The sequence below is a fragment of the Brienomyrus brachyistius genome, unplaced genomic scaffold (genome assembly GCF_023856365.1).
Source record: "Brienomyrus brachyistius isolate T26 unplaced genomic scaffold, BBRACH_0.4 scaffold73, whole genome shotgun sequence".
NCBI classification, from domain to species: domain Eukaryota; kingdom Metazoa; phylum Chordata; class Actinopteri; order Osteoglossiformes; family Mormyridae; genus Brienomyrus; species Brienomyrus brachyistius.
In genome coordinates this window covers 21,418-48,163 of record NW_026042348.1, presented here as the reverse complement: position 1 = coordinate 48,163, position 26,746 = coordinate 21,418, and the positions used below count along the sequence as shown (strand labels likewise).

General features: G+C 53.2%; 1 protein-coding gene and 32 non-coding genes across 62 annotated transcripts in view; all 33 read left to right on the top strand.

Annotated features, from left to right (window-relative positions):
* The window catches only part of LOC125726509 (zinc finger CCHC domain-containing protein 3-like), a 421,979-nt gene extending 413,909 nt beyond the window's left edge, over window positions 1-8,070 (top strand). For 12 of the 30 annotated variants that reach the window (XM_049002913.1, XM_049002912.1, XM_049002914.1 and 9 more), the window contains one exon: window positions 6,487-8,070. In XM_049002913.1, coding sequence (XP_048858870.1) covers window positions 6,616-7,491 — 876 coding nt within the window. In that variant the 5' untranslated portion in view covers window positions 6,487-6,615 and the 3' untranslated portion in view covers window positions 7,492-8,070. The other 18 variants (XM_049002923.1, XM_049002929.1, XM_049002921.1 and 15 more) reach the window with 14 other exon arrangements.
* A 3,891-nt stretch (window positions 8,071-11,961) lies between these two features.
* LOC125726617 (U2 spliceosomal RNA) lies at window positions 11,962-12,158 on the top strand. Its single transcript, XR_007388309.1, has one exon. It is a non-coding gene; the product is annotated as a U2 spliceosomal RNA (small nuclear RNA).
* A 427-nt stretch (window positions 12,159-12,585) lies between these two features.
* LOC125726576 (U5 spliceosomal RNA) lies at window positions 12,586-12,699 on the top strand. The gene has a single exon (XR_007388271.1). It is a non-coding gene; the product is annotated as a U5 spliceosomal RNA (small nuclear RNA).
* Window positions 12,700-12,896: 197 nt separating this feature from the next.
* On the top strand, window positions 12,897-13,088 carry LOC125726606 (U2 spliceosomal RNA). Its single transcript, XR_007388300.1, has one exon. It is a non-coding gene; the product is annotated as a U2 spliceosomal RNA (small nuclear RNA).
* A 426-nt stretch (window positions 13,089-13,514) lies between these two features.
* LOC125726575 (U5 spliceosomal RNA) lies at window positions 13,515-13,628 on the top strand. The gene has a single exon (XR_007388270.1). It is a non-coding gene; the product is annotated as a U5 spliceosomal RNA (small nuclear RNA).
* A 197-nt stretch (window positions 13,629-13,825) lies between these two features.
* On the top strand, window positions 13,826-14,017 carry LOC125726605 (U2 spliceosomal RNA). The gene has a single exon (XR_007388299.1). It is a non-coding gene; the product is annotated as a U2 spliceosomal RNA (small nuclear RNA).
* A 426-nt stretch (window positions 14,018-14,443) lies between these two features.
* Window positions 14,444-14,557, top strand: LOC125726573 (U5 spliceosomal RNA). Its single transcript, XR_007388268.1, has one exon. It is a non-coding gene; the product is annotated as a U5 spliceosomal RNA (small nuclear RNA).
* A 197-nt stretch (window positions 14,558-14,754) lies between these two features.
* LOC125726604 (U2 spliceosomal RNA) lies at window positions 14,755-14,946 on the top strand. Its single transcript, XR_007388298.1, has one exon. It is a non-coding gene; the product is annotated as a U2 spliceosomal RNA (small nuclear RNA).
* A 427-nt stretch (window positions 14,947-15,373) lies between these two features.
* LOC125726572 (U5 spliceosomal RNA) lies at window positions 15,374-15,487 on the top strand. The gene has a single exon (XR_007388267.1). It is a non-coding gene; the product is annotated as a U5 spliceosomal RNA (small nuclear RNA).
* Window positions 15,488-15,684: 197 nt separating this feature from the next.
* On the top strand, window positions 15,685-15,876 carry LOC125726603 (U2 spliceosomal RNA). Its single transcript, XR_007388297.1, has one exon. It is a non-coding gene; the product is annotated as a U2 spliceosomal RNA (small nuclear RNA).
* Window positions 15,877-16,302: 426 nt separating this feature from the next.
* On the top strand, window positions 16,303-16,416 carry LOC125726571 (U5 spliceosomal RNA). Its single transcript, XR_007388266.1, has one exon. It is a non-coding gene; the product is annotated as a U5 spliceosomal RNA (small nuclear RNA).
* A 197-nt stretch (window positions 16,417-16,613) lies between these two features.
* LOC125726602 (U2 spliceosomal RNA) lies at window positions 16,614-16,805 on the top strand. Its single transcript, XR_007388296.1, has one exon. It is a non-coding gene; the product is annotated as a U2 spliceosomal RNA (small nuclear RNA).
* Window positions 16,806-17,232: 427 nt separating this feature from the next.
* Window positions 17,233-17,346, top strand: LOC125726570 (U5 spliceosomal RNA). The gene has a single exon (XR_007388265.1). It is a non-coding gene; the product is annotated as a U5 spliceosomal RNA (small nuclear RNA).
* Window positions 17,347-17,543: 197 nt separating this feature from the next.
* LOC125726601 (U2 spliceosomal RNA) lies at window positions 17,544-17,735 on the top strand. Its single transcript, XR_007388295.1, has one exon. It is a non-coding gene; the product is annotated as a U2 spliceosomal RNA (small nuclear RNA).
* A 427-nt stretch (window positions 17,736-18,162) lies between these two features.
* On the top strand, window positions 18,163-18,276 carry LOC125726569 (U5 spliceosomal RNA). The gene has a single exon (XR_007388264.1). It is a non-coding gene; the product is annotated as a U5 spliceosomal RNA (small nuclear RNA).
* Window positions 18,277-18,473: 197 nt separating this feature from the next.
* On the top strand, window positions 18,474-18,665 carry LOC125726600 (U2 spliceosomal RNA). The gene has a single exon (XR_007388294.1). It is a non-coding gene; the product is annotated as a U2 spliceosomal RNA (small nuclear RNA).
* Window positions 18,666-19,092: 427 nt separating this feature from the next.
* Window positions 19,093-19,206, top strand: LOC125726568 (U5 spliceosomal RNA). Its single transcript, XR_007388263.1, has one exon. It is a non-coding gene; the product is annotated as a U5 spliceosomal RNA (small nuclear RNA).
* A 197-nt stretch (window positions 19,207-19,403) lies between these two features.
* LOC125726599 (U2 spliceosomal RNA) lies at window positions 19,404-19,595 on the top strand. The gene has a single exon (XR_007388293.1). It is a non-coding gene; the product is annotated as a U2 spliceosomal RNA (small nuclear RNA).
* Window positions 19,596-20,022: 427 nt separating this feature from the next.
* On the top strand, window positions 20,023-20,136 carry LOC125726567 (U5 spliceosomal RNA). The gene has a single exon (XR_007388262.1). It is a non-coding gene; the product is annotated as a U5 spliceosomal RNA (small nuclear RNA).
* A 197-nt stretch (window positions 20,137-20,333) lies between these two features.
* Window positions 20,334-20,525, top strand: LOC125726598 (U2 spliceosomal RNA). The gene has a single exon (XR_007388292.1). It is a non-coding gene; the product is annotated as a U2 spliceosomal RNA (small nuclear RNA).
* Window positions 20,526-20,952: 427 nt separating this feature from the next.
* On the top strand, window positions 20,953-21,066 carry LOC125726566 (U5 spliceosomal RNA). Its single transcript, XR_007388261.1, has one exon. It is a non-coding gene; the product is annotated as a U5 spliceosomal RNA (small nuclear RNA).
* Window positions 21,067-21,263: 197 nt separating this feature from the next.
* LOC125726597 (U2 spliceosomal RNA) lies at window positions 21,264-21,455 on the top strand. Its single transcript, XR_007388291.1, has one exon. It is a non-coding gene; the product is annotated as a U2 spliceosomal RNA (small nuclear RNA).
* A 426-nt stretch (window positions 21,456-21,881) lies between these two features.
* Window positions 21,882-21,995, top strand: LOC125726564 (U5 spliceosomal RNA). The gene has a single exon (XR_007388260.1). It is a non-coding gene; the product is annotated as a U5 spliceosomal RNA (small nuclear RNA).
* A 197-nt stretch (window positions 21,996-22,192) lies between these two features.
* LOC125726595 (U2 spliceosomal RNA) lies at window positions 22,193-22,384 on the top strand. Its single transcript, XR_007388289.1, has one exon. It is a non-coding gene; the product is annotated as a U2 spliceosomal RNA (small nuclear RNA).
* A 427-nt stretch (window positions 22,385-22,811) lies between these two features.
* LOC125726563 (U5 spliceosomal RNA) lies at window positions 22,812-22,925 on the top strand. The gene has a single exon (XR_007388259.1). It is a non-coding gene; the product is annotated as a U5 spliceosomal RNA (small nuclear RNA).
* A 197-nt stretch (window positions 22,926-23,122) lies between these two features.
* LOC125726594 (U2 spliceosomal RNA) lies at window positions 23,123-23,314 on the top strand. The gene has a single exon (XR_007388288.1). It is a non-coding gene; the product is annotated as a U2 spliceosomal RNA (small nuclear RNA).
* A 428-nt stretch (window positions 23,315-23,742) lies between these two features.
* Window positions 23,743-23,856, top strand: LOC125726561 (U5 spliceosomal RNA). Its single transcript, XR_007388257.1, has one exon. It is a non-coding gene; the product is annotated as a U5 spliceosomal RNA (small nuclear RNA).
* Window positions 23,857-24,053: 197 nt separating this feature from the next.
* Window positions 24,054-24,245, top strand: LOC125726593 (U2 spliceosomal RNA). The gene has a single exon (XR_007388287.1). It is a non-coding gene; the product is annotated as a U2 spliceosomal RNA (small nuclear RNA).
* Window positions 24,246-24,671: 426 nt separating this feature from the next.
* Window positions 24,672-24,785, top strand: LOC125726560 (U5 spliceosomal RNA). The gene has a single exon (XR_007388256.1). It is a non-coding gene; the product is annotated as a U5 spliceosomal RNA (small nuclear RNA).
* A 197-nt stretch (window positions 24,786-24,982) lies between these two features.
* LOC125726592 (U2 spliceosomal RNA) lies at window positions 24,983-25,174 on the top strand. Its single transcript, XR_007388286.1, has one exon. It is a non-coding gene; the product is annotated as a U2 spliceosomal RNA (small nuclear RNA).
* A 427-nt stretch (window positions 25,175-25,601) lies between these two features.
* Window positions 25,602-25,715, top strand: LOC125726559 (U5 spliceosomal RNA). Its single transcript, XR_007388255.1, has one exon. It is a non-coding gene; the product is annotated as a U5 spliceosomal RNA (small nuclear RNA).
* A 197-nt stretch (window positions 25,716-25,912) lies between these two features.
* Window positions 25,913-26,104, top strand: LOC125726591 (U2 spliceosomal RNA). Its single transcript, XR_007388285.1, has one exon. It is a non-coding gene; the product is annotated as a U2 spliceosomal RNA (small nuclear RNA).
* Window positions 26,105-26,532: 428 nt separating this feature from the next.
* Window positions 26,533-26,646, top strand: LOC125726558 (U5 spliceosomal RNA). Its single transcript, XR_007388254.1, has one exon. It is a non-coding gene; the product is annotated as a U5 spliceosomal RNA (small nuclear RNA).
* The last annotated feature ends 100 nt before the right edge of the window (window positions 26,647-26,746 follow it).

Genomic DNA, 26,746 nt, shown 5'->3' with positions numbered 1-26,746 from the left:
AGGATGGGGAGCCAGCCCATCGCAGGGCACACTCACACACCAGTCACTCATACACGCACACCTACGGGCAATTTAGTAAGTCCAATTAACCTCAGCATGTTTTTGGACTGTGGGGGGAAACCAGAGTACCCGGAGGAAACCCCACATGTGACCCAGGCGGAGACTCGAACCCGGGTCCCAGAGGTGTGAAGCAACAGTGCTAACCACTGCACCACCATGCCGCCGCAGGGTGCACCTTGACATGAGAAATTACAATGGGAGGCAAATGGTAGAGGAGCTAGACAGTAGTGGTTACATCACCAATGACAAGTCCCCTCTCACCAGGATCAGCATGGACCATATGCTGAGACACCGGGGCACTAAAGGGCTTTGAGTCCCAGGGAGCAGACATAAATACTCATTTATTGGATCAAAGCATCATCCATCCATCCATCCATTTTCCAAACCGCTTATCCTACTGGGTCGCGGGGGGTCCGGAGCCGATCCCGGAAGCAATGGGCACGAGGCAGGGAACAACCCAGGATGGGGGGCCAGCCCATCGCAGGGATCAAAGCATCAGATAAATGTAATTTATGCATTAATAAGATATTCCTACAGAGCAATTTCTAAAAGACATGGCAGTGCCCTAACATCTCATGTAATAAACCCTTTGGCATCATCTGCTGCCTTATTCAGCCTAACCCAATAGTCCAGAGGATCCTCCCTAGCATCTGACTTGGTTGAACAAAAATCTACTGGAGGCATCCCAGAATGCACAGTCAAATAAGAATGCTGCTTCAGGACACTAAGGACTGCATCCACATCTCCAGTGGCAGTGACAGTATCATTACTATGCAGCCATGCTCTGACCACATCTCTGGCACATCCCATCAGTCTGCTTGTGCCTGCAGTAGGGATGGGTGAACCTAAGCATTCAGAGGTTTCCCCAGCAGATAGACTATTTTGCATCTTAGAGAGGGCACTGAGGTAGAGATTGGTAAACAACTTCACAATATTATTCTTAACCTGCCAGACCTGGATTATCCCTTCTGTCAGAAATCGTGCAGGCAGAGCCCACTTGAAGCAGAGCCGAGAGGTAGGGCTACATGTTAAACTAAAGGCAGAAAAATACTTGCTTTTCATTACACACTTATGTACGTATGTACAGCCGCGGTCCGTATCCTGCGTTCTTTGCGTCGGTTTTTGTGCACGTACTCAAAAATTAACGGAACGTATACGGAGATGCAATACCTGCATAATTTATAGGGGGCAGTGTTGCGAGATCTGCAGTCAACAGTCAAGATGTCCACGTTTGAGGACCTGTTGATTGAGCAGGTCCGCAATTATCCTCATCAAAATAACGTGTAATAATAGATGGCAAGAGATTTCAAACATCCTGAATTTTAATTTGGAAATTTGTAAAAACAAGTGGCAACAAGTGCGAGACCGGTATGTTAGAGCCCGGAAAATGTTAGTCGCGAAACGAAGCGGTGATCCTGCTGACCTGATGTTTTGCCTAGCAATTATCCACCGTCTGGACTGGATGAAGTGTCACCTCAACCACAAAACTACTGAAGCTAATTTCCCTAGAATTGACACGGTAAGTGTTTTTTTTACTTATTGTTCGGAATAACATCCATCCATCCATCCATTTTCCAAACCGCTTATACTACTGGGTCGCGGGGGGTCCACAGCCTATCCCAGAAGCAATGGGCACGAGGCAGGGAGCAACCCAGGATGGGGGGCCAGCCCATCGCAGGGCACACTCACACACCATTCACTCAAACATGCACTCCTACGGGCAATTTAGCAACTCCAATTAGCCTCAGCATGTCTTTGGACTGTGGGGGGAAACCAGAGTACCCGGAGGAAACCCCACAACGACATGGGGAGAACATGCAAACTCCACACACATATAACTCAGGCGGAGACTCGAACCCGGGTCCCATTGGTGCAAGGCAACAGTGCCAACGACATGGGGAGAACATGCAAACTCCACACCTGATGAACCAGTGATGCCATTCTAAACTCCTGCACCACCATGCCACCCCAGACTTTAACTTGATTTATTTAAAATATTTCCTAGAATAGCGTATACTAAATTCAACCCAAAAAGCGAGTGCAAATTATTACATCATTTAATTTGAGTAAATTCTACAGTTTATTTATTTGCAGTTTACGTACTAAATTACAGTGCATTGCAGCATTTTATCAGCAAGGTTCTCATAAATATTGCCCTACTTTCTACAGTATTGTACTATTTTACTGATAAACAGTGTTACTTTGATAATTTCACTGTTTATTACAGCAGGGGTGCAGATTGAACCCACAACCCTGGAGGTGTGAGGCTACAGTAGGAGCAATGGGCCACTATTGATACTGTGAGAAATGATGTATTTTTAATCATACACTATAACTGATGTGCCGCTACACTGCTTGTGTATGCTCTGCACCTTGCCTTTCTCCCTTACTTGTCTTTCTTGTTCTCCACACCTTGTGAGCTTCAACATGAGCTGATTGATTGTTTTTCATAAGGCCCCAGGTTAGTTAGGTCCAGTCTCCTGGAAAATCACTAGAATGTGTCCTTGGCTTTGGAAGCTAAGAACACCTTATTTTCAGGGAGAGTCCTGTAATATTTATTTTAATAAATTATTTTTATTGATAAACCTTCATACTGATAATCCTCTTTTAGTGGTCCTAAAAAAACATGATTTAAGACAAATTTCACGATTCAGTAACCCTACTTGTCCAATAGATGGCAGTGTAGTACTTCGACTAAGACGTGCTATGGAAATTGCCGGTAAAATATAAAGCTCGTTTTCCATTTTAAACGTTTGTCTGACTGAAATGACCACATGTTGTACATATGTTATTGTACTATACGTCTAACCTTCAGCGTTATATACCACACCTACCTCAGTTATTTGCAGCAATAAAATATGGATGTGTAATTGGACAGCTGCAAGTTAAGTTGTAGAATCGATTATTTTTCTAAACGTTTATCTGTCTGATTTTACAGTAAAGTATGCATGGACAGATTGTACAATAAGGTGTGAATAAGTTGAAAATATACATGAAATATTATAAAATAATAAATATTTGTAAACATTTAACTAGATAACGACAGCTTCACAGTACTTATATAACCCTGCACAATTTAGAATATCATCACGGCTCCCTGGAAATGATCAGTTATCATTATAGTACAAATAAGCAGTTATCCAGACATCCCAAGTCTCCCGCATATTGACAGCGGCTCCCTGATGCCCCTAAATTAAAAAAAAAATATCCCGGAAACTAGAGCAAGCAAACAAGAGCATGCACGCGAGACAGTAGCGCGCACGAATGAGCAAGTAAATGAGCTAGGAATGAGCGACAGAGAGAGGGATAGAGAGAAAGAGAGAACGTGCGTATGTGTGGATCCTTATATGTGTGACTCTTCATGTAGCCAGTGCTAGACAGACAGTATCCTGGTTGGTTTACTTAGCCATATAAGCCAATCAGATTTCAGTGCGGGCGGGCTTTTATTTAACTCCTAGAGAACCGAAGGTATCGGTTCCATGGAGCGTCACGGCGGAGGGAGAGTGTCTCAAAAAACGAAAATATAAAATGCATTTCACCACAGACTACACAAAAAACGTGTCCTTGTTTAAAAAGGATGAAAAATAATGACAATGTTACGCGCTGAACTGTTTGCAACAGTGATTTCAGCATTGCTCATGACGGTTTAAACGACTGTAAAAGGTACGTCCAGGTGAGTTTAACAAGTGTCATTTAATTTTCTGTATTATTCAGGTAAACACTGGTTAAACACTTGGTTAGTTGTCATGAAAAGACCAAACTCCCTGAAGGCTTTTGTAAAGTAGCAATGGAATATAATTAAGGAATTTACATATAGTAAAAGAATAATCTACTTATATTATTGTCAAAATAATACATAATATTGACCGTCGTAATTCAGTGCGTTGACTAGAGAAAATTAATGAACATATATGAGGCAATACAGAAATTCTGTTCTGTAAAATTAAGTTTGTTGAAAGCTAAATAAATTGCCGTGCATAGGATACAGTGAAATGAGGTTGGTAAGAGCTTTTTTAACGTAAGTACTACTAAATCTCATTATGGCGGCGCGCGTCAGTCAGACGTAAACACGCGAGAGTCTGACTGCGGTCAACGACGTTGTGTGGCGCCAGCGGCAGGCGGTTGTCATGGTTACTTTGCCACAAACCGGCCAAAGTTCGCGCCTTTTGAGTAAGACATGTCTGACGTTCGAGCTCCGGCAAACAAAACCAAAGCCGGATTTATTTAGATAATTTCTGCTTAAACTTTATTAAACTAATACATGTATGTTCCGTGGTAATTTTTGTACTTATCGATGTAGCTGGGTTTCGATAATTTAGAAGTTAATTGCGACTTTTTAGCTGGTTAGCTAGTTCTTGCTAGTTGGTACTAGCATTGCACTGTGTTTTCGTTGGTGTACCTCTGGGTTTTTTGTGTCTGTTAATCTATTAACTACTACAGGGAAGTTTACATCGTTTTTGATAGTGAGTCAGACATACCTGTGCATTAATATGTTTTTCGGGTTGTGTGATTTCCATACATGTATATAGTTGCCACTTGGTTTACCATAGCTTGGTGTTAACTACAGATCTGATTTGGGATTCTGAAATTGCCCTGGTGTGCAGCACATGTCACACTGTCTTCTGATTACTGGTTGCATTTACAACATGCCACATTATATATAAGTCACAGTATTTTGTGTGTCAGGTATAGAGATAAATATTATTTTTTAGGATAAATTCAGTTAAACTAATTGAGAGTTAGCTGTAGTAAGCTGCCCTACACACAAACGCTGTGACCCCAGAGGTGAGCTGCTGTTCACCCAAACGCCCTGACTCCACAGGAAGGCCCACATCCAACCGAACACCGTGACCCCAGAGCTAAGCTGACATGTACCCAAACACCCTGATCGCAGAGTTAAGCTGTCATCTACTCAGATGTCCTAATTCCAAAGGTAAAGCTCTTATCCAACCAACTGCATCCAACCAAGCGCCTTGACTCCAGCGTTAAGATGACATAAACCCAAACACTCTGATAAAAGAGGTATGTTTTCATCCACTCAGGCTCCTTGATCCCAGTGGTAAGCTGCCGTCTACCGAAACACCCTGATCACAGAGGCAAAGCACTGTCCGCCCAAACACCCTGATCCCAGATGTAGGCTGCCATCCACACAAACACATTGTTCCCAGAAGCAATCTGCCATTCACCCAACCATGCTGATCCCAGAGGTAAACTACCTTCCATCTAACCGCCTTGTTCTCTGGGGTAAGCTGACATTTACCCAAATACCCTGATCCCAGAGGCAAGCTGCTGTCTACCCAAACACGCAGACCCCTCAGGTAAGCTCACATCCACCCAAATGCCCTAACCCCAGAGGTAGGCTGCCTGTGACCCAGCCCCCTGACCCCTGAGGTAACCTCGCTTCCACCTAAACACTCTGATCTCAGAGGCAAGCTGACATTTGCCCAAACACCCTGATCACAGAAATAAGCTGCCATCCACCTAAACGACCTACCCCTAGAGGTAAGCTGACATCCATCTAACTGCCTTGATCCTAGGCTGCCCCAGTACGTCTAGGTGATGACAATCCATCCTACAGGGTTGACATGATGTGCTTTCCTGAAGCACACAAAGGACACCTCGGGTTTTATGTAAGTTTGCTTTCTTTTTCTGTGCTTGTGTTTTATTTGGTTTGGATTTTATTTAATGGCATGTATAGAATTTACTGAGCACTTCTTTGGTTGATCACTGTTAGCACATATTCATCAGTATTAACATTATTAACATTTTATTTTATCTGTTGTGCTGTTTATTCTGTGATTGACCTATTTTATTCCTAAGGTTACTGCTTTTATGTGTTTTAGGAATGTGTATGACAGTGTTTTAGCCCGACCCTTGTGCAGAGGTCGGAAGTCTGCGGATATGTTCCTTTTTGAACTTTTTCTTTTTGTCTTAACTTTTTATTGGCATGCATATAAGGTAACATTTTAATTGTTTTATTGGCCATGTAATTAGATTTAAATGGTGTATAATTGTATTTGCTGGTGGAATTGCTCTTTTGCCTGTTTTAAGGGTAATAGTTCTGCAGGTAGTTCTACTTGTTAAATGTTATCCTTAAAATTCTTATTGTACTGGGTTGGCATTGATTTGCATGGTGTTTCAGCCTTTTAGATTGTGATTTTGTGTTAATGTAAGTAGTACAAGCATAATATTTTTTAAAAATCGGCGGGGTGCAGTCTGCGGGTATCGCTTCTTGGCCTTTTGGCTAAGATCAAGTGGATTTTACTGACTTTTTACTGCTTTTTTACGGACTGCGTCGGGTTTTTTAGAGGAAGGCATGGTGAACCTAAGGCGTGACCAGCAGGTGGCTTGACCGCCGCTGCCACGGGGCGACCCGTGCCTTCCTTTTTAGCCTTTTACCCCTGCTTTTATTTCTGTTTTTAGTAGGCTGGGGATCCCGCAGTGGCTGGTGGCTTGTCCGCCGCCCTGCTGGGCGAACTGGTGTTTTTATTTTTAGCTGCTTTTATAGTTTAGCTCTGCTCGGCTCATTGGATCGGATTGGCGGACGTCGGGACCATGGCGGCGGAAGGACTCTGCTCCAGCGGCGACGTCGGTGGACCTTCCCGGATGGCAACGGCCGGCGGACCATCGAGGAAGCCCTTCAGCGGGCTGTGGCTGGTAGCACGCGGGGGCCTGCGGAATACCGCCCGGTTCTGCTGGAGGGCTGAGGGGGAGGTGGGCACCTTCTCCGACCGGCTGGCCTTCATCCGGGAGGTGGCCTTCAAAGCACTGGGCCTTCAGATGCAGGACATCCTCTGCGTACAGCGGAATGGGCCCTTCCGCTTCTTCGAGGTCACCTTGTCCACCGACGAGAGTTACACCAAGGTCCTGGAGCGGAGCAAGGAGGGGGCCCAGCACTCCCTCCTCGGACGTTACAACATCGAGCCGCTGTGGTGGCCCGACAAGCGGGTAATTACCGTCCATTGTTTCAACCCGCATGTTACCGCCGAGGCCGTTTCCCAATTTCTGACAAAGTATGTGGACCTCCTTCCTGGCCACAGGGACATCCGGGATGAGCTGGGGATCTGGACTGGCCGACGCCAGTTCCAGGCCCGCCTGCGCCCGGACGCTAATGGGGCAGGCGGTTTTAGCCACCCCCCAGCCTATTTTACTCTACAGGGAAATAAGGCATACCTTTTTTATTCTGGACAGCCTCCCTTCTGCCGGCAGTGCCACAGCTTTGGACACACCCTGGAGGGATGCGCCAACCTGCGCTGCCGCAACTGCCTGGAGTCGGGGCACATGGCCAGGGACTGCAAGGGCCCCCGTCGCTGCATTCACTGCAACGGCGAGGACCATCTGGCTCGTTCCTGCCCACAGAAAAAGACTACATATGCCGACGCTCTGTCGGGTAACAGAGCAGTCGGCACGGAGAATGGTGGGGAGCCCTAGCCCCCACGACTGGGCAGGAACAGCCGGCGACGGGGGCAGGAGGAGAAGCCCTGGTCGAGGTGGAGGAGGCCCCTTCGAGTGCGACACCAATGCAGGAGGGGTCTCCGAACAAGGTGGAGCAGCTCGCCCTGGCTCCAGGCGTCAGCAGCAGGCGAAAGAAGAGCGGTGCATCCCCCCGGGGGAGGAAGAAGAGCAGAAGGGAGGCGCAACCCTACGCATCCAGCCCTCCGGCGGCCTCCTCGCCAGCAGTGGCGGCCGGGGACCAAGGCCGACAGTGTCCCCCCTCCCCGATGTTAGAGGCCCCCCGTCTGGTGTGGAACTTGGGACAGTCCCCTGTACCCCCCCAGGAGTACAGCGGTCAACAGGACACTGCTAATGAACAGGAGTACCTGGGGGGGGCTGGAATTGGGGGACCTTTTGAGGTTGACTGAGGAGGGGGGGCAGTAGGACAGTATTGTTTTTAATGGCTGGCTTTTATTATTTTAGTTTGTTGTTTTTAATTGTATTATTATTTTAGCATTCTATGGCCAATTTTAATATTGTCACCTTGAATGTAAGGGGTTTGAGGAACATTTTAAAACGTACATCTGTTTTTAGCCAGCTGGCATCTTCTCCCTTCAGCATTTGTTTTCTGCAGGAAGTCCACCTCCGGGACCAGCGGGACGAGGCTCTCTTTTCACGACAGTGGAAGAAGGGTAGATCCTACTGGAGCGTAGGTGGCGTCCACTCCTCAGGCGTCGGGATCCTTTTTGGCGACCGCGCCTTTGAAGAAGTAAGTGCGTTTACCGTCCTTCAGGGCAGGGTTTTGGGAGTGGACGCCACATGGAGGGGACAGCGCCTCCGGGCCATATGTGTCTACGCTCCGGTGGAGGCCTCGTCCCGTATAACTCTCTTTGAAGAGTTGTCCCCGTTCTGTGTCACAGATCGACACTTGATTTTAGGAGGGGACTTTAACATCTCGTTGGAGGGTAGACAGGATGTCAGCTCAGGGCATTTTCGCCATTTTATTCGTTCCTTTAAACTTGTTGACGGTTTTAAAACATGCAACCCCAGCATGCCGGGCTTCACCTGGCATAATAGTCGCGGAGCCAGCAGCCGCATCGACTACATTTTAGCTTCACCCCCCGTTGTTTTTAAAAAGGTGTCCCTCTCCCCACAGTGGCCCACTGACCATCTGGCAGTGGAGGCCACTGTCTCCATAGACGCCCCTGTATATGGGGGCGGCTATTGGAAAATGAACCTGCAGATCCTGGAGGAGAGAGATTTTAGACACCTTTTTTTAGATCACTTCTCCGAGTGGCAGAAGGACAAGCCTACCTTCCCCTCCGTGGCCGAATGGTGGGAGAGTGTGAAGGACAAGATCCGAACCTTCTCCATGCAGTACAGCAAGCAGCGCAGGATGGAGAAGAAGTTCTCCATTCTGCGGCTGGAGAGAAGGTTGCGGGATGAATACGCCGCTCACAACAACGGGGGCACCATCAACCACGAGCGGCTGCTTGACATAAAGGGTGAGCTGAGGCGCCTGCATGAACAGGCTGCCTCGGCCCAAATGCTCCGCGACAAAATATTTGATGTGGAAAATAATGAAAAGTGCAATTCTTTTTTTTTCCCACAGAGCCAGGGAAGCCCGGGAGGAGAAGAGCTTTAGCTCTCTCCGTGCCTCAAATGGCAATATAGTCAAGGATACATCAGACATGCTGGAGGTTGCTAAATTGTTTTATCTTAACCTTTTTAATGTTAGGGACACGGACCCGGTTGCTGGGGAGCGCTTCCTAGATAACATCTCACCTTGTCTTCCCAGTGACATCTGGGACGGCTTAGAAGCCCCCATCACCTTGGCCGAGCTGACCGCAGTGCTTGGCAAGATGAACCGCCGCAAGGTACCTGGCCTTGATGGGCTCCCGGTGGAATTTTATTCCACCTTTTGGGATGTCCTCGGGCCGGAATTACTGCAGGTTGTAGAGGACGTTCAGCGCCGGGGTTTGCTCACTAGGAGCATGAGGTCGGGGGTCCTCTCTTTGTTGCACAAGAAGGGCGATCGGGCCGACCTTGGCAACTGGAGGCCCCTGACCATGCTTTGTGTAGACACAAAGCTCATCGCAAAGACCCTTACCGAACGCCTGAAGAAGGCCATGGCTCATCTGGTTCACAGCGACCAGACGTGTGGAGTACCGGGTCGATCGGCGACGTGGAATCTCCACCTCATCCGCGACGCCATCGCCTGGGTGGAGGATAGGAACCTCCCTCTCCTGCTGGTCAGGTTGGACCAGGAGAAAGCCTTCGACCGGGTAGATCACCGCTTCCTGTTCAAAGTATTGGGTAAGTTTGGCTTCGGGCCCAATTACCTGGGGTGGTTACACACTTTGTATAACGAAGTTGGGAGCCATGTTGTTATCAATGGCTTCCTGAGTGATTTGGTGCCCCAGCGGAGTGGAGTGAGGCAGGGATGTCCCCTCTCCCCCCTCCTCTACGCGCTCTATATAGAGCCACTGGCGTGCGCCATTCGCACCCACCCCGGGGTCCATGGCCTTCTTATCCCAGGAAGTCGGGGGACAACTGTTAAACTGACCCAGTATGCAGACGACACCACGCTTTTCGTCTGCTCGGATCAGTCTCTCGGTCATGCCTTGAGCCTCGTTCACGCGTTCGGTTGGGCCTCTGGCGCGACGCTCAACCTCAGTAAGTCGGTGGCCAAGTATTTCGGCAGCTGGAAGGCGAGGGAGGACGTCGCAGGTGGTCTCACCCTCTGTGACGGTCCTCTCAAAGTTTTGGGGGTCAACTTCCTTTCGGATGGTGCCGCCCGGTTGAACTGGGAGGAGCGGTTGGCGATCGCCAGGCGGAAGATCGGACTGTGGAAGTCCAGGTCCCTGTCCTTCCAAGGTAAGGTTTTAGCCTTAAAAGTGGATATTCTTCCCACCCTGCTCTACCTTGCACATGTGTACCCTTTGCCCCGCTTCATGCGGAGGGGCCTGACGAGGGACGTTTTTAACCTCGTCTGGGGGGGCAGGTATGAGTACGTGCGTAGGGAAGTGATGTATCTCGGAAAGGACAGTGGGGGGAGGGACGTTATTGACTTTCCTCTCAAGCTTGACTGCCTGTTCTTCTCGCAGCTCTGCACGCGCCTGGCAGCTCCCCTCGAGCACCCCCATCAGCACTTTGTGCGTCTGTGGCTGGCTCTCCCCATGAGACGCCTGGTGGCGTCGTGGACCAACCTCGGCCCCAAGGCTGAGACCCTGCCGGTTCACTACAGCCACGCTGTCAAGTGGAGTAAGTCTATTCCGGCAGGTGTCAAGACAGAGGCCCTGACCAAGCACAGAGCCCTTTACAAGGCTTTGCTTGGTCATAGGGAGACTCGGGCCATGTTGGGCCTGGAGGAAGGCACATGGGCGAGAATCCAGCCTAAGGGTTTGGATCACAGGCTGCAGGACCTGAACTGGCAGTGCCTTCATGGTAAGCTGCCAGTCAGGGACGTCTTGCACAGGCATAAGCTGACCAGACACCCCCGCTGCCCCAGGCCCGAGTGCAGCGAGGATGAGACCATCAAGCACGTGTTTTGGGACTGCGGGCATGCACAGAGAGTCTGGGGGTTGGTAGCGGGCCTGTGTGGACGTGTAGACCCGCAGCCCGGTCTGACCTACGACAAGGTGTTGAAGGGGTGGGACCCCAACCTCCATAACCCCTTCGGCCCCTGGATGTGGCTGCTGGTCAGCATTACCAAGCGAGAGCTTTGGAATGCCAGGACCGCGCTCATCCGCAGAGGGGTTCGTCTGGAGGCACAAGGGGTATTCCGCAAAATCCGGGCCGATTTGGGTTTCAGGATGGAGACCGACGTCATCCAACGGGGCTACCACGAGGCCAAGGAGAGGTGGAGGGGCCTCTTTTGGCTTTAGCCCCGTTTCATTTAGGTGGTGACGCTCCATCCTACAGGGTCGACATGACGCACTGTCCTGAAGCACACAGGAGGTACTTTGGGTTTTAGGTAAGTGTGCTTTGTTTTTTGTGCGTGTATGGTGTTGCAAATATTCTTTTAATTAACTGCATGTACTGAGATTGAGCACGGCTGTGGTTGGTCACTTTTAGCACCTTTATGTATTAACATTAACTGTATTTATTAACATTTTATTCTATGTGCTGTGCCATGTCTGCGACTAACCAGTTTTTTAGCCTGAGGCCATTGATTTTATGTGTTTTAGGATGATGCATAACCCTGTTTTAACCCGACCCTTGTGCCGAGGCCTGAGGTCTACGGGTCTGTTCCTTTTTTAAGGTTTTAATATTTTAATGGCTTGCATTTGAGGTGACATTTTAATTATGTTAATGGCCATATGATTGTAATCAGATTTTAAAGTGTGTATATGTATTACTTGTTTTTATTGTTATGTTTTGCTTATCCTATAGGGAATGGTTCTGTGATATATTTGTTTAATATTGTTTTAAAGGTTTTTATTGTGTGAATTTAAAATGTACAGAACCGTTTAATAAAGCATGAAATAAAATGAATAAAGCAAAAAAATCTGTTCTTATCAGTTTAATATCTGATACGTCCCCCATGGAGGGGACCACATATTAAACGGATTTTTGGAACAGGGAGCCGGAAGTGGGGCTTGCCCCGTCCGCTCCACGCATCGACCCGGTATTGCAGTGTTTCTGGGAACGGTGCACCTCTACTGCCTCCTGCTGTTGAAAGACAGAGCTGATCGGTGTTCCGCTTATCAGACCGAGAGCCTGCGCCGCTTGCCAGGCGATTAGCCGGTGTCGTGAGGGACGGACCCTGTCCGTGCGCCGGTCCCGCTTCCCTCCGTTTTTCTTTTTTTTTTTTTTTTTTTTTTTTTTTAATTTAATTATAAAAAGCACGGTCATGGTACGCTCTCTGAGGGGTGGGCAGCTGTGCTGAGGTAAGGCAGGCCGTCGTCTTTGCCTTTTGAATTTTCTCTCATGTCTGTTTACATGATTGCTGATCTTTCAGATGCCAGGAGGACAGGGAGGAGTCGGGGCCCCGAGGCCGGTGGCTGCGACGCCCCCGAGAATTCAACCCCGAGCGGGGGCGTCACGGAGGCCCGGCTAGCGGCCACCTGCTGAGCGACGGCTATGCATCGACTCGGGTCTCTCTTCATCCCGTATAAATCTTTCGCCTTTTACTAAAGATTTCCGTGGAGAGGGATAGCGATGAGTTCGCTGTATTTTTGGAGGCTCTGTGCAAGCAGAGCTGCACCGCCGCTGTATCAAAGTAAGACTGTGCCCGGCTTAGCGGCCGGCTCTATCTGCCCAGTGGCGCGTTTCTGGTCCTCTGGGATCGTGCGTGGTCTCGCCGGGCGCCGCCTCCCAGAGAGGCTGGCGAGGACCCAGCCGCGCCGGCTCCGTCGGCGTCCCACATGCCGGAGCCCGGCGGGGCGCAGTCTGCGGGCATCGCTTCTCGGCCTTTTGGCTAAGATCAAGTGTAGTATCTGTTCTTATCAGTTTAATATCTGATACGTCCCCCATGGAGGGGACCACATATTAAACGGATTTTTGGAACAGGGAGCCGGAAGTGGGGCTTGCCCCGTCCGCTCCACGCATCGACCCGGTATTGCAGTGTTTCTGGGAACGGTGCACCTCTACTGCCTCCTGCTGTTGAAAGACAGAGCTGATCGGTGTTCCGCTTATCAGACCGAGAGCCTGCGCCGCTTGCCAGGCGATTAGCCGGTGTCGTGAGGGACGGACCCTGTCCGTGCGCCGGTCCCGCTTCCCTCCGTTTTTCTTTTTTTTTTTTTTTTTTTTTTTTTTAATTTAATTATAAAAAGCACGGTCATGGTACGCTCTCTGAGGGGTGGGCAGCTGTGCTGAGGTAAGGCAGGCCGTCGTCTTTGCCTTTTGAATTTTCTCTCATGTCTGTTTACATGATTGCTGATCTTTCAGATGCCAGGAGGACAGGGAGGAGTCGGGGCCCCGAGGCCGGTGGCTGCGACGCCCCCGAGAATTCAACCCCGAGCGGGGGCGTCACGGAGGCCCGGCTAGCGGCCACCTGCTGAGCGACGGCTATGCATCGACTCGGGTCTCTCTTCATCCCGTATAAATCTTTCGCCTTTTACTAAAGATTTCCGTGGAGAGGGATAGCGATGAGTTCGCTGTATTTTTGGAGGCTCTGTGCAAGCAGAGCTGCACCGCCGCTGTATCAAAGTAAGACTGTGCCCGGCTTAGCGGCCGGCTCTATCTGCCCAGTGGCGCGTTTCTGGTCCTCTGGGATCGTGCGTGGTCTCGCCGGGCGCCGCCTCCCAGAGAGGCTGGCGAGGACCCAGCCGCGCCGGCTCCGTCGGCGTCCCACATGCCGGAGCCCGGCGGGGCGCAGTCTGCGGGCATCGCTTCTCGGCCTTTTGGCTAAGATCAAGTGTAGTATCTGTTCTTATCAGTTTAATATCTGATACGTCCCCCATGGAGGGGACCACATATTAAACGGATTTTTGGAACAGGGAGCCGGAAGTGGGGCTTGCCCCGTCCGCTCCACGCATCGACCCGGTATTGCAGTGTTTCTGGGAACGGTGCACCTCTACTGCCCCCTGCTGTTGAAAGACAGAGCTGATCGGTGTTCCGCTTATCAGACCGAGAGCCTGCGCCGCTTGCCAGGCGATTAGCCGGTGTCGTGAGGGACGGACCCTGTCCGTGCGCCGGTCCCGCTTCCCTCCGTTTTTCTTTTTTTTTTTTTTTTTTTTTTTTTTAATTTAATTATAAAAAGCACGGTCATGGTACGCTCTCTGAGGGGTGGGCAGCTGTGCTGAGGTAAGGCAGGCCGTCGTCTTTGCCTTTTGAATTTTCTCTCATGTCTGTTTACATGATTGCTGATCTTTCAGATGCCAGGAGGACAGGGAGGAGTCGGGGCCCCGAGGCCGGTGGCTGCGACGCCCCCGAGAATTCAACCCTGAGCGGGGGCGTCACGGAGGCCCGGCTAGCGGCCACCTGCTGAGCGACGGCTATGCATCGACTCGGGTCTCTCTTCATCCCGTATAAATCTTTCGCCTTTTACTAAAGATTTCCGTGGAGAGGGATAGCGATGAGTTCGCTGTATTTTTGGAGGCTCTGTGCAAGCAGAGCTGCACCGCCGCTGTATCAAAGTAAGACTGTGCCCGGCTTAGCGGCCGGCTCTATCTGCCCAGTGGCGCGTTTCTGGTCCTCTGGGATCGTGCGTGGTCTCGCCGGGCGCCGCCTCCCAGAGAGGCTGGCGAGGACCCAGCCGCGCCGGCTCCGTCGGCGTCCCACATGCCGGAGCCCGGCGGGGCGCAGTCTGCGGGCATCGCTTCTCGGCCTTTTGGCTAAGATCAAGTGTAGTATCTGTTCTTATCAGTTTAATATCTGATACGTCCCCCATGGAGGGGACCACATATTAAACGGATTTTTGGAACAGGGAGCCGGAAGTGGGGCTTGCCCCGTCCGCTCCACGCATCGACCCGGTATTGCAGTGTTTCTGGGAACGGTGCACCTCTACTGCCCCCTGCTGTTGAAAGACAGAGCTGATCGGTGTTCCGCTTATCAGACCGAGAGCCTGCGCCGCTTGCCAGGCGATTAGCCGGTGTCGTGAGGGACGGACCCTGTCCGTGCGCCGGTCCCGCTTCCCTCCGTTTTTCTTTTTTTTTTTTTTTTTTTTTTTTTTTAATTTAATTATAAAAAGCACGGTCATGGTACGCTCTCTGAGGGGTGGGCAGCTGTGCTGAGGTAAGGCAGGCCGTCGTCTTTGCCTTTTGAATTTTCTCTCATGTCTGTTTACATGATTGCTGATCTTTCAGATGCCAGGAGGACAGGGAGGAGTCGGGGCCCCGAGGCCGGTGGCTGCGACGCCCCCGAGAATTCAACCCCGAGCGGGGGCGTCACGGAGGCCCGGCTAGCGGCCACCTGCTGAGCGACGGCTATGCATCGACTCGGGTCTCTCTTCATCCCGTATAAATCTTTCGCCTTTTACTAAAGATTTCCGTGGAGAGGGATAGCGATGAGTTCGCTGTATTTTTGGAGGCTCTGTGCAAGCAGAGCTGCACCGCCGCTGTATCAAAGTAAGACTGTGCCCGGCTTAGCGGCCGGCTCTATCTGCCCAGTGGCGCGTTTCTGGTCCTCTGGGATCGTGCGTGGTCTCGCCGGGCGCCGCCTCCCAGAGAGGCTGGCGAGGACCCAGCCGCGCCGGCTCCGTCGGCGTCCCACATGCCGGAGCCCGGCGGGGCGCAGTCTGCGGGCATCGCTTCTCGGCCTTTTGGCTAAGATCAAGTGTAGTATCTGTTCTTATCAGTTTAATATCTGATACGTCCCCCATGGAGGGGACCACATATTAAACGGATTTTTGGAACAGGGAGCCGGAAGTGGGGCTTGCCCCGTCCGCTCCACGCATCGACCCGGTATTGCAGTGTTTCTGGGAACGGTGCACCTCTACTGCCTCCTGCTGTTGAAAGACAGAGCTGATCGGTGTTCCGCTTATCAGACCGAGAGCCTGCGCCGCTTGCCAGGCGATTAGCCGGTGTCGTGAGGGACGGACCCTGTCCGTGCGCCGGTCCCGCTTCCCTCCGTTTTTCTTTTTTTTTTTTTTTTTTTTTTTTTTAATTTAATTATAAAAAGCACGGTCATGGTACGCTCTCTGAGGGGTGGGCAGCTGTGCTGAGGTAAGGCAGGCCGTCGTCTTTGCCTTTTGAATTTTCTCTCATGTCTGTTTACATGATTGCTGATCTTTCAGATGCCAGGAGGACAGGGAGGAGTCGGGGCCCCGAGGCCGGTGGCTGCGACGCCCCCGAGAATTCAACCCCGAGCGGGGGCGTCACGGAGGCCCGGCTAGCGGCCACCTGCTGAGCGACGGCTATGCATCGACTCGGGTCTCTCTTCATCCCGTATAAATCTTTCGCCTTTTACTAAAGATTTCCGTGGAGAGGGATAGCGATGAGTTCGCTGTATTTTTGGAGGCTCTGTGCAAGCAGAGCTGCACCGCCGCTGTATCAAAGTAAGACTGTGCCCGGCTTAGCGGCCGGCTCTATCTGCCCAGTGGCGCGTTTCTGGTCCTCTGGGATCGTGCGTGGTCTCGCCGGGCGCCGCCTCCCAGAGAGGCTGGCGAGGACCCAGCCGCGCCGGCTCCGTCGGCGTCCCACATGCCGGAGCCCGGCGGGGCGCAGTCTGCGGGCATCGCTTCTCGGCCTTTTGGCTAAGATCAAGTGTAGTATCTGTTCTTATCAGTTTAATATCTGATACGTCCCCCATGGAGGGGACCACATATTAAACGGATTTTTGGAACAGGGAGCCGGAAGTGGGGCTTGCCCCGTCCGCTCCACGCATCGACCCGGTATTGCAGTGTTTCTGGGAACGGTGCACCTCTACTGCCCCCTGCTGTTGAAAGACAGAGCTGATCGGTGTTCCGCTTATCAGACCGAGAGCCTGCGCCGCTTGCCAGGCGATTAGCCGGTGTCGTGAGGGACGGACCCTGTCCGTGCGCCGGTCCCGCTTCCCTCCGTTTTTCTTTTTTTTTTTTTTTTTTTTTTTTTTTAATTTAATTATAAAAAGCACGGTCATGGTACGCTCTCTGAGGGGTGGGCAGCTGTGCTGAGGTAAGGCAGGCCGTCGTCTTTGCCTTTTGAATTTTCTCTCATGTCTGTTTACATGATTGCTGATCTTTCAGATGCCAGGAGGACAGGGAGGAGTCGGGGCCCCGAGGCCGGTGGCTGCGACGCCCCCGAGAATTCAACCCCGAGCGGGGGCGTCACGGAGGCCCGGCTAGCGGCCACCTGCTGAGCGACGGCTATGCATCGACTCGGGTCTCTCTTCATCCCGTATAAATCTTTCGCCTTTTACTAAAGATTTCCGTGGAGAGGGATAGCGATGAGTTCGCTGTATTTTTGGAGGCTCTGTGCAAGCAGAGCTGCACCGCCGCTGTATCAAAGTAAGACTGTGCCCGGCTTAGCGGCCGGCTCTATCTGCCCAGTGGCGCGTTTCTGGTCCTCTGGGATCGTGCGTGGTCTCGCCGGGCGCCGCCTCCCAGAGAGGCTGGCGAGGACCCAGCCGCGCCGGCTCCGTCGGCGTCCCACATGCCGGAGCCCGGCGGGGCGCAGTCTGCGGGCATCGCTTCTCGGCCTTTTGGCTAAGATCAAGTGTAGTATCTGTTCTTATCAGTTTAATATCTGATACGTCCCCCATGGAGGGGACCACATATTAAACGGATTTTTGGAACAGGGAGCCGGAAGTGGGGCTTGCCCCGTCCGCTCCACGCATCGACCCGGTATTGCAGTGTTTCTGGGAACGGTGCACCTCTACTGCCCCCTGCTGTTGAAAGACAGAGCTGATCGGTGTTCCGCTTATCAGACCGAGAGCCTGCGCCGCTTGCCAGGCGATTAGCCGGTGTCGTGAGGGACGGACCCTGTCCGTGCGCCGGTCCCGCTTCCCTCCGTTTTTCTTTTTTTTTTTTTTTTTTTTTTTTTTTAATTTAATTATAAAAAGCACGGTCATGGTACGCTCTCTGAGGGGTGGGCAGCTGTGCTGAGGTAAGGCAGGCCGTCGTCTTTGCCTTTTGAATTTTCTCTCATGTCTGTTTACATGATTGCTGATCTTTCAGATGCCAGGAGGACAGGGAGGAGTCGGGGCCCCGAGGCCGGTGGCTGCGACGCCCCCGAGAATTCAACCCCGAGCGGGGGCGTCACGGAGGCCCGGCTAGCGGCCACCTGCTGAGCGACGGCTATGCATCGACTCGGGTCTCTCTTCATCCCGTATAAATCTTTCGCCTTTTACTAAAGATTTCCGTGGAGAGGGATAGCGATGAGTTCGCTGTATTTTTGGAGGCTCTGTGCAAGCAGAGCTGCACCGCCGCTGTATCAAAGTAAGACTGTGCCCGGCTTAGCGGCCGGCTCTATCTGCCCAGTGGCGCGTTTCTGGTCCTCTGGGATCGTGCGTGGTCTCGCCGGGCGCCGCCTCCCAGAGAGGCTGGCGAGGACCCAGCCGCGCCGGCTCCGTCGGCGTCCCACATGCCGGAGCCCGGCGGGGCGCAGTCTGCGGGCATCGCTTCTCGGCCTTTTGGCTAAGATCAAGTGTAGTATCTGTTCTTATCAGTTTAATATCTGATACGTCCCCCATGGAGGGGACCACATATTAAACGGATTTTTGGAACAGGGAGCCGGAAGTGGGGCTTGCCCCGTCCGCTCCACGCATCGACCCGGTATTGCAGTGTTTCTGGGAACGGTGCACCTCTACTGCCTCCTGCTGTTGAAAGACAGAGCTGATCGGTGTTCCGCTTATCAGACCGAGAGCCTGCGCCGCTTGCCAGGCGATTAGCCGGTGTCGTGAGGGACGGACCCTGTCCGTGCGCCGGTCCCGCTTCCCTCCGTTTTTCTTTTTTTTTTTTTTTTTTTTTTTTTTTAATTTAATTATAAAAAGCACGGTCATGGTACGCTCTCTGAGGGGTGGGCAGCTGTGCTGAGGTAAGGCAGGCCGTCGTCTTTGCCTTTTGAATTTTCTCTCATGTCTGTTTACATGATTGCTGATCTTTCAGATGCCAGGAGGACAGGGAGGAGTCGGGGCCCCGAGGCCGGTGGCTGCGACGCCCCCGAGAATTCAACCCCGAGCGGGGGCGTCACGGAGGCCCGGCTAGCGGCCACCTGCTGAGCGACGGCTATGCATCGACTCGGGTCTCTCTTCATCCCGTATAAATCTTTCGCCTTTTACTAAAGATTTCCGTGGAGAGGGATAGCGATGAGTTCGCTGTATTTTTGGAGGCTCTGTGCAAGCAGAGCTGCACCGCCGCTGTATCAAAGTAAGACTGTGCCCGGCTTAGCGGCCGGCTCTATCTGCCCAGTGGCGCGTTTCTGGTCCTCTGGGATCGTGCGTGGTCTCGCCGGGCGCCGCCTCCCAGAGAGGCTGGCGAGGACCCAGCCGCGCCGGCTCCGTCGGCGTCCCACATGCCGGAGCCCGGCGGGGCGCAGTCTGCGGGCATCGCTTCTCGGCCTTTTGGCTAAGATCAAGTGTAGTATCTGTTCTTATCAGTTTAATATCTGATACGTCCCCCATGGAGGGGACCACATATTAAACGGATTTTTGGAACAGGGAGCCGGAAGTGGGGCTTGCCCCGTCCGCTCCACGCATCGACCCGGTATTGCAGTGTTTCTGGGAACGGTGCACCTCTACTGCCCCCTGCTGTTGAAAGACAGAGCTGATCGGTGTTCCGCTTATCAGACCGAGAGCCTGCGCCGCTTGCCAGGCGATTAGCCGGTGTCGTGAGGGACGGACCCTGTCCGTGCGCCGGTCCCGCTTCCCTCCGTTTTTCTTTTTTTTTTTTTTTTTTTTTTTTTTTAATTTAATTATAAAAAGCACGGTCATGGTACGCTCTCTGAGGGGTGGGCAGCTGTGCTGAGGTAAGGCAGGCCGTCGTCTTTGCCTTTTGAATTTTCTCTCATGTCTGTTTACATGATTGCTGATCTTTCAGATGCCAGGAGGACAGGGAGGAGTCGGGGCCCCGAGGCCGGTGGCTGCGACGCCCCCGAGAATTCAACCCCGAGCGGGGGCGTCACGGAGGCCCGGCTAGCGGCCACCTGCTGAGCGACGGCTATGCATCGACTCGGGTCTCTCTTCATCCCGTATAAATCTTTCGCCTTTTACTAAAGATTTCCGTGGAGAGGGATAGCGATGAGTTCGCTGTATTTTTGGAGGCTCTGTGCAAGCAGAGCTGCACCGCCGCTGTATCAAAGTAAGACTGTGCCCGGCTTAGCGGCCGGCTCTATCTGCCCAGTGGCGCGTTTCTGGTCCTCTGGGATCGTGCGTGGTCTCGCCGGGCGCCGCCTCCCAGAGAGGCTGGCGAGGACCCAGCCGCGCCGGCTCCGTCGGCGTCCCACATGCCGGAGCCCGGCGGGGCGCAGTCTGCGGGCATCGCTTCTCGGCCTTTTGGCTAAGATCAAGTGTAGTATCTGTTCTTATCAGTTTAATATCTGATACGTCCCCCATGGAGGGGACCACATATTAAACGGATTTTTGGAACAGGGAGCCGGAAGTGGGGCTTGCCCCGTCCGCTCCACGCATCGACCCGGTATTGCAGTGTTTCTGGGAACGGTGCACCTCTACTGCCCCCTGCTGTTGAAAGACAGAGCTGATCGGTGTTCCGCTTATCAGACCGAGAGCCTGCGCCGCTTGCCAGGCGATTAGCCGGTGTCGTGAGGGACGGACCCTGTCCGTGCGCCGGTCCCGCTTCCCTCCGTTTTTCTTTTTTTTTTTTTTTTTTTTTTTTTTTAATTTAATTATAAAAAGCACGGTCATGGTACGCTCTCTGAGGGGTGGGCAGCTGTGCTGAGGTAAGGCAGGCCGTCGTCTTTGCCTTTTGAATTTTCTCTCATGTCTGTTTACATGATTGCTGATCTTTCAGATGCCAGGAGGACAGGGAGGAGTCGGGGCCCCGAGGCCGGTGGCTGCGACGCCCCCGAGAATTCAACCCCGAGCGGGGGCGTCACGGAGGCCCGGCTAGCGGCCACCTGCTGAGCGACGGCTATGCATCGACTCGGGTCTCTCTTCATCCCGTATAAATCTTTCGCCTTTTACTAAAGATTTCCGTGGAGAGGGATAGCGATGAGTTCGCTGTATTTTTGGAGGCTCTGTGCAAGCAGAGCTGCACCGCCGCTGTATCAAAGTAAGACTGTGCCCGGCTTAGCGGCCGGCTCTATCTGCCCAGTGGCGCGTTTCTGGTCCTCTGGGATCGTGCGTGGTCTCGCCGGGCGCCGCCTCCCAGAGAGGCTGGCGAGGACCCAGCCGCGCCGGCTCCGTCGGCGTCCCACATGCCGGAGCCCGGCGGGGCGCAGTCTGCGGGCATCGCTTCTCGGCCTTTTGGCTAAGATCAAGTGTAGTATCTGTTCTTATCAGTTTAATATCTGATACGTCCCCCATGGAGGGGACCACATATTAAACGGATTTTTGGAACAGGGAGCCGGAAGTGGGGCTTGCCCCGTCCGCTCCACGCATCGACCCGGTATTGCAGTGTTTCTGGGAACGGTGCACCTCTACTGCCTCCTGCTGTTGAAAGACAGAGCTGATCGGTGTTCCGCTTATCAGACCGAGAGCCTGCGCCGCTTGCCAGGCGATTAGCCGGTGTCGTGAGGGACGGACCCTGTCCGTGCGCCGGTCCCGCTTCCCTCCGTTTTTCTTTTTTTTTTTTTTTTTTTTTTTTTTAATTTAATTATAAAAAGCACGGTCATGGTACGCTCTCTGAGGGGTGGGCAGCTGTGCTGAGGTAAGGCAGGCCGTCGTCTTTGCCTTTTGAATTTTCTCTCATGTCTGTTTACATGATTGCTGATCTTTCAGATGCCAGGAGGACAGGGAGGAGTCGGGGCCCCGAGGCCGGTGGCTGCGACGCCCCCGAGAATTCAACCCCGAGCGGGGGCGTCACGGAGGCCCGGCTAGCGGCCACCTGCTGAGCGACGGCTATGCATCGACTCGGGTCTCTCTTCATCCCGTATAAATCTTTCGCCTTTTACTAAAGATTTCCGTGGAGAGGGATAGCGATGAGTTCGCTGTATTTTTGGAGGCTCTGTGCAAGCAGAGCTGCACCGCCGCTGTATCAAAGTAAGACTGTGCCCGGCTTAGCGGCCGGCTCTATCTGCCCAGTGGCGCGTTTCTGGTCCTCTGGGATCGTGCGTGGTCTCGCCGGGCGCCGCCTCCCAGAGAGGCTGGCGAGGACCCAGCCGCGCCGGCTCCGTCGGCGTCCCACATGCCGGAGCCCGGCGGGGCGCAGTCTGCGGGCATCGCTTCTCGGCCTTTTGGCTAAGATCAAGTGTAGTATCTGTTCTTATCAGTTTAATATCTGATACGTCCCCCATGGAGGGGACCACATATTAAACGGATTTTTGGAACAGGGAGCCGGAAGTGGGGCTTGCCCCGTCCGCTCCACGCATCGACCCGGTATTGCAGTGTTTCTGGGAACGGTGCACCTCTACTGCCCCCTGCTGTTGAAAGACAGAGCTGATCGGTGTTCCGCTTATCAGACCGAGAGCCTGCGCCGCTTGCCAGGCGATTAGCCGGTGTCGTGAGGGACGGACCCTGTCCGTGCGCCGGTCCCGCTTCCCTCCGTTTTTCTTTTTTTTTTTTTTTTTTTTTTTTTTTAATTTAATTATAAAAAGCACGGTCATGGTACGCTCTCTGAGGGGTGGGCAGCTGTGCTGAGGTAAGGCAGGCCGTCGTCTTTGCCTTTTGAATTTTCTCTCATGTCTGTTTACATGATTGCTGATCTTTCAGATGCCAGGAGGACAGGGAGGAGTCGGGGCCCCGAGGCCGGTGGCTGCGACGCCCCCGAGAATTCAACCCCGAGCGGGGGCGTCACGGAGGCCCGGCTAGCGGCCACCTGCTGAGCGACGGCTATGCATCGACTCGGGTCTCTCTTCATCCCGTATAAATCTTTCGCCTTTTACTAAAGATTTCCGTGGAGAGGGATAGCGATGAGTTCGCTGTATTTTTGGAGGCTCTGTGCAAGCAGAGCTGCACCGCCGCTGTATCAAAGTAAGACTGTGCCCGGCTTAGCGGCCGGCTCTATCTGCCCAGTGGCGCGTTTCTGGTCCTCTGGGATCGTGCGTGGTCTCGCCGGGCGCCGCCTCCCAGAGAGGCTGGCGAGGACCCAGCCGCGCCGGCTCCGTCGGCGTCCCACATGCCGGAGCCCGGCGGGGCGCAGTCTGCGGGCATCGCTTCTCGGCCTTTTGGCTAAGATCAAGTGTAGTATCTGTTCTTATCAGTTTAATATCTGATACGTCCCCCATGGAGGGGACCACATATTAAACGGATTTTTGGAACAGGGAGCCGGAAGTGGGGCTTGCCCCGTCCGCTCCACGCATCGACCCGGTATTGCAGTGTTTCTGGGAACGGTGCACCTCTACTGCCCCCTGCTGTTGAAAGACAGAGCTGATCGGTGTTCCGCTTATCAGACCGAGAGCCTGCGCCGCTTGCCAGGCGATTAGCCGGTGTCGTGAGGGACGGACCCTGTCCGTGCGCCGGTCCCGCTTCCCTCCGTTTTTCTTTTTTTTTTTTTTTTTTTTTTTTTTTTAATTTAATTATAAAAAGCACGGTCATGGTACGCTCTCTGAGGGGTGGGCAGCTGTGCTGAGGTAAGGCAGGCCGTCGTCTTTGCCTTTTGAATTTTCTCTCATGTCTGTTTACATGATTGCTGATCTTTCAGATGCCAGGAGGACAGGGAGGAGTCGGGGCCCCGAGGCCGGTGGCTGCGACGCCCCCGAGAATTCAACCCCGAGCGGGGGCGTCACGGAGGCCCGGCTAGCGGCCACCTGCTGAGCGACGGCTATGCATCGACTCGGGTCTCTCTTCATCCCGTATAAATCTTTCGCCTTTTACTAAAGATTTCCGTGGAGAGGGATAGCGATGAGTTCGCTGTATTTTTGGAGGCTCTGTGCAAGCAGAGCTGCACCGCCGCTGTATCAAAGTAAGACTGTGCCCGGCTTAGCGGCCGGCTCTATCTGCCCAGTGGCGCGTTTCTGGTCCTCTGGGATTGTGCGTGGTCTCGCCGGGCGCCGCCTCCCAGAGAGGCTGGCGAGGACCCAGCCGCGCCGGCTCCGTCGGCGTCCCACATGCCGGAGCCCGGCGGGGCGCAGTCTGCGGGCATCGCTTCTCGGCCTTTTGGCTAAGATCAAGTGTAGTATCTGTTCTTATCAGTTTAATATCTGATACGTCCCCCATGGAGGGGACCACATATTAAACGGATTTTTGGAACAGGGAGCCGGAAGTGGGGCTTGCCCCGTCCGCTCCACGCATCGACCCGGTATTGCAGTGTTTCTGGGAACGGTGCACCTCTACTGCCTCCTGCTGTTGAAAGACAGAGCTGATCGGTGTTCCGCTTATCAGACCGAGAGCCTGCGCCGCTTGCCAGGCGATTAGCCGGTGTCGTGAGGGACGGACCCTGTCCGTGCGCCGGTCCCGCTTCCCTCCGTTTTTCTTTTTTTTTTTTTTTTTTTTTTTTTTAATTTAATTATAAAAAGCACGGTCATGGTACGCTCTCTGAGGGGTGGGCAGCTGTGCTGAGGTAAGGCAGGCCGTCGTCTTTGCCTTTTGAATTTTCTCTCATGTCTGTTTACATGATTGCTGATCTTTCAGATGCCAGGAGGACAGGGAGGAGTCGGGGCCCCGAGGCCGGTGGCTGCGACGCCCCCGAGAATTCAACCCCGAGCGGGGGCGTCACGGAGGCCCGGCTAGCGGCCACCTGCTGAGCGACGGCTATGCATCGACTCGGGTCTCTCTTCATCCCGTATAAATCTTTCGCCTTTTACTAAAGATTTCCGTGGAGAGGGATAGCGATGAGTTCGCTGTATTTTTGGAGGCTCTGTGCAAGCAGAGCTGCACCGCCGCTGTATCAAAGTAAGACTGTGCCCGGCTTAGCGGCCGGCTCTATCTGCCCAGTGGCGCGTTTCTGGTCCTCTGGGATCGTGCGTGGTCTCGCCGGGCGCCGCCTCCCAGAGAGGCTGGCGAGGACCCAGCCGCGCCGGCTCCGTCGGCGTCCCACATGCCGGAGCCCGGCGGGGCGCAGTCTGCGGGCATCGCTTCTCGGCCTTTTGGCTAAGATCAAGTGTAGTATCTGTTCTTATCAGTTTAATATCTGATACGTCCCCCATGGAGGGGACCACATATTAAACGGATTTTTGGAACAGGGAGCCGGAAGTGGGGCTTGCCCCGTCCGCTCCACGCATCGACCCGGTATTGCAGTGTTTCTGGGAACGGTGCACCTCTACTGCCCCCTGCTGTTGAAAGACAGAGCTGATCGGTGTTCCGCTTATCAGACCGAGAGCCTGCGCCGCTTGCCAGGCGATTAGCCGGTGTCGTGAGGGACGGACCCTGTCCGTGCGCCGGTCCCGCTTCCCTCCGTTTTTCTTTTTTTTTTTTTTTTTTTTTTTTTTTAATTTAATTATAAAAAGCACGGTCATGGTACGCTCTCTGAGGGGTGGGCAGCTGTGCTGAGGTAAGGCAGGCCGTCGTCTTTGCCTTTTGAATTTTCTCTCATGTCTGTTTACATGATTGCTGATCTTTCAGATGCCAGGAGGACAGGGAGGAGTCGGGGCCCCGAGGCCGGTGGCTGCGACGCCCCCGAGAATTCAACCCCGAGCGGGGGCGTCACGGAGGCCCGGCTAGCGGCCACCTGCTGAGCGACGGCTATGCATCGACTCGGGTCTCTCTTCATCCCGTATAAATCTTTCGCCTTTTACTAAAGATTTCCGTGGAGAGGGATAGCGATGAGTTCGCTGTATTTTTGGAGGCTCTGTGCAAGCAGAGCTGCACCGCCGCTGTATCAAAGTAAGACTGTGCCCGGCTTAGCGGCCGGCTCTATCTGCCCAGTGGCGCGTTTCTGGTCCTCTGGGATCGTGCGTGGTCTCGCCGGGCGCCGCCTCCCAGAGAGGCTGGCGAGGACCCAGCCGCGCCGGCTCCGTCGGCGTCCCACATGCCGGAGCCCGGCGGGGCGCAGTCTGCGGGCATCGCTTCTCGGCCTTTTGGCTAAGATCAAGTGTAGTATCTGTTCTTATCAGTTTAATATCTGATACGTCCCCCATGGAGGGGACCACATATTAAACGGATTTTTGGAACAGGGAGCCGGAAGTGGGGCTTGCCCCGTCCGCTCCACGCATCGACCCGGTATTGCAGTGTTTCTGGGAACGGTGCACCTCTACTGCCCCCTGCTGTTGAAAGACAGAGCTGATCGGTGTTCCGCTTATCAGACCGAGAGCCTGCGCCGCTTGCCAGGCGATTAGCCGGTGTCGTGAGGGACGGACCCTGTCCGTGCGCCGGTCCCGCTTCCCTCCGTTTTTCTTTTTTTTTTTTTTTTTTTTTTTTTTTTAATTTAATTATAAAAAGCACGGTCATGGTACGCTCTCTGAGGGGTGGGCAGCTGTGCTGAGGTAAGGCAGGCCGTCGTCTTTGCCTTTTGAATTTTCTCTCATGTCTGTTTACATGATTGCTGATCTTTCAGATGCCAGGAGGACAGGGAGGAGTCGGGGCCCCGAGGCCGGTGGCTGCGACGCCCCCGAGAATTCAACCCCGAGCGGGGGCGTCACGGAGGCCCGGCTAGCGGCCACCTGCTGAGCGACGGCTATGCATCGACTCGGGTCTCTCTTCATCCCGTATAAATCTTTCGCCTTTTACTAAAGATTTCCGTGGAGAGGGATAGCGATGAGTTCGCTGTATTTTTGGAGGCTCTGTGCAAGCAGAGCTGCACCGCCGCTGTATCAAAGTAAGACTGTGCCCGGCTTAGCGGCCGGCTCTATCTGCCCAGTGGCGCGTTTCTGGTCCTCTGGGATCGTGCGTGGTCTCG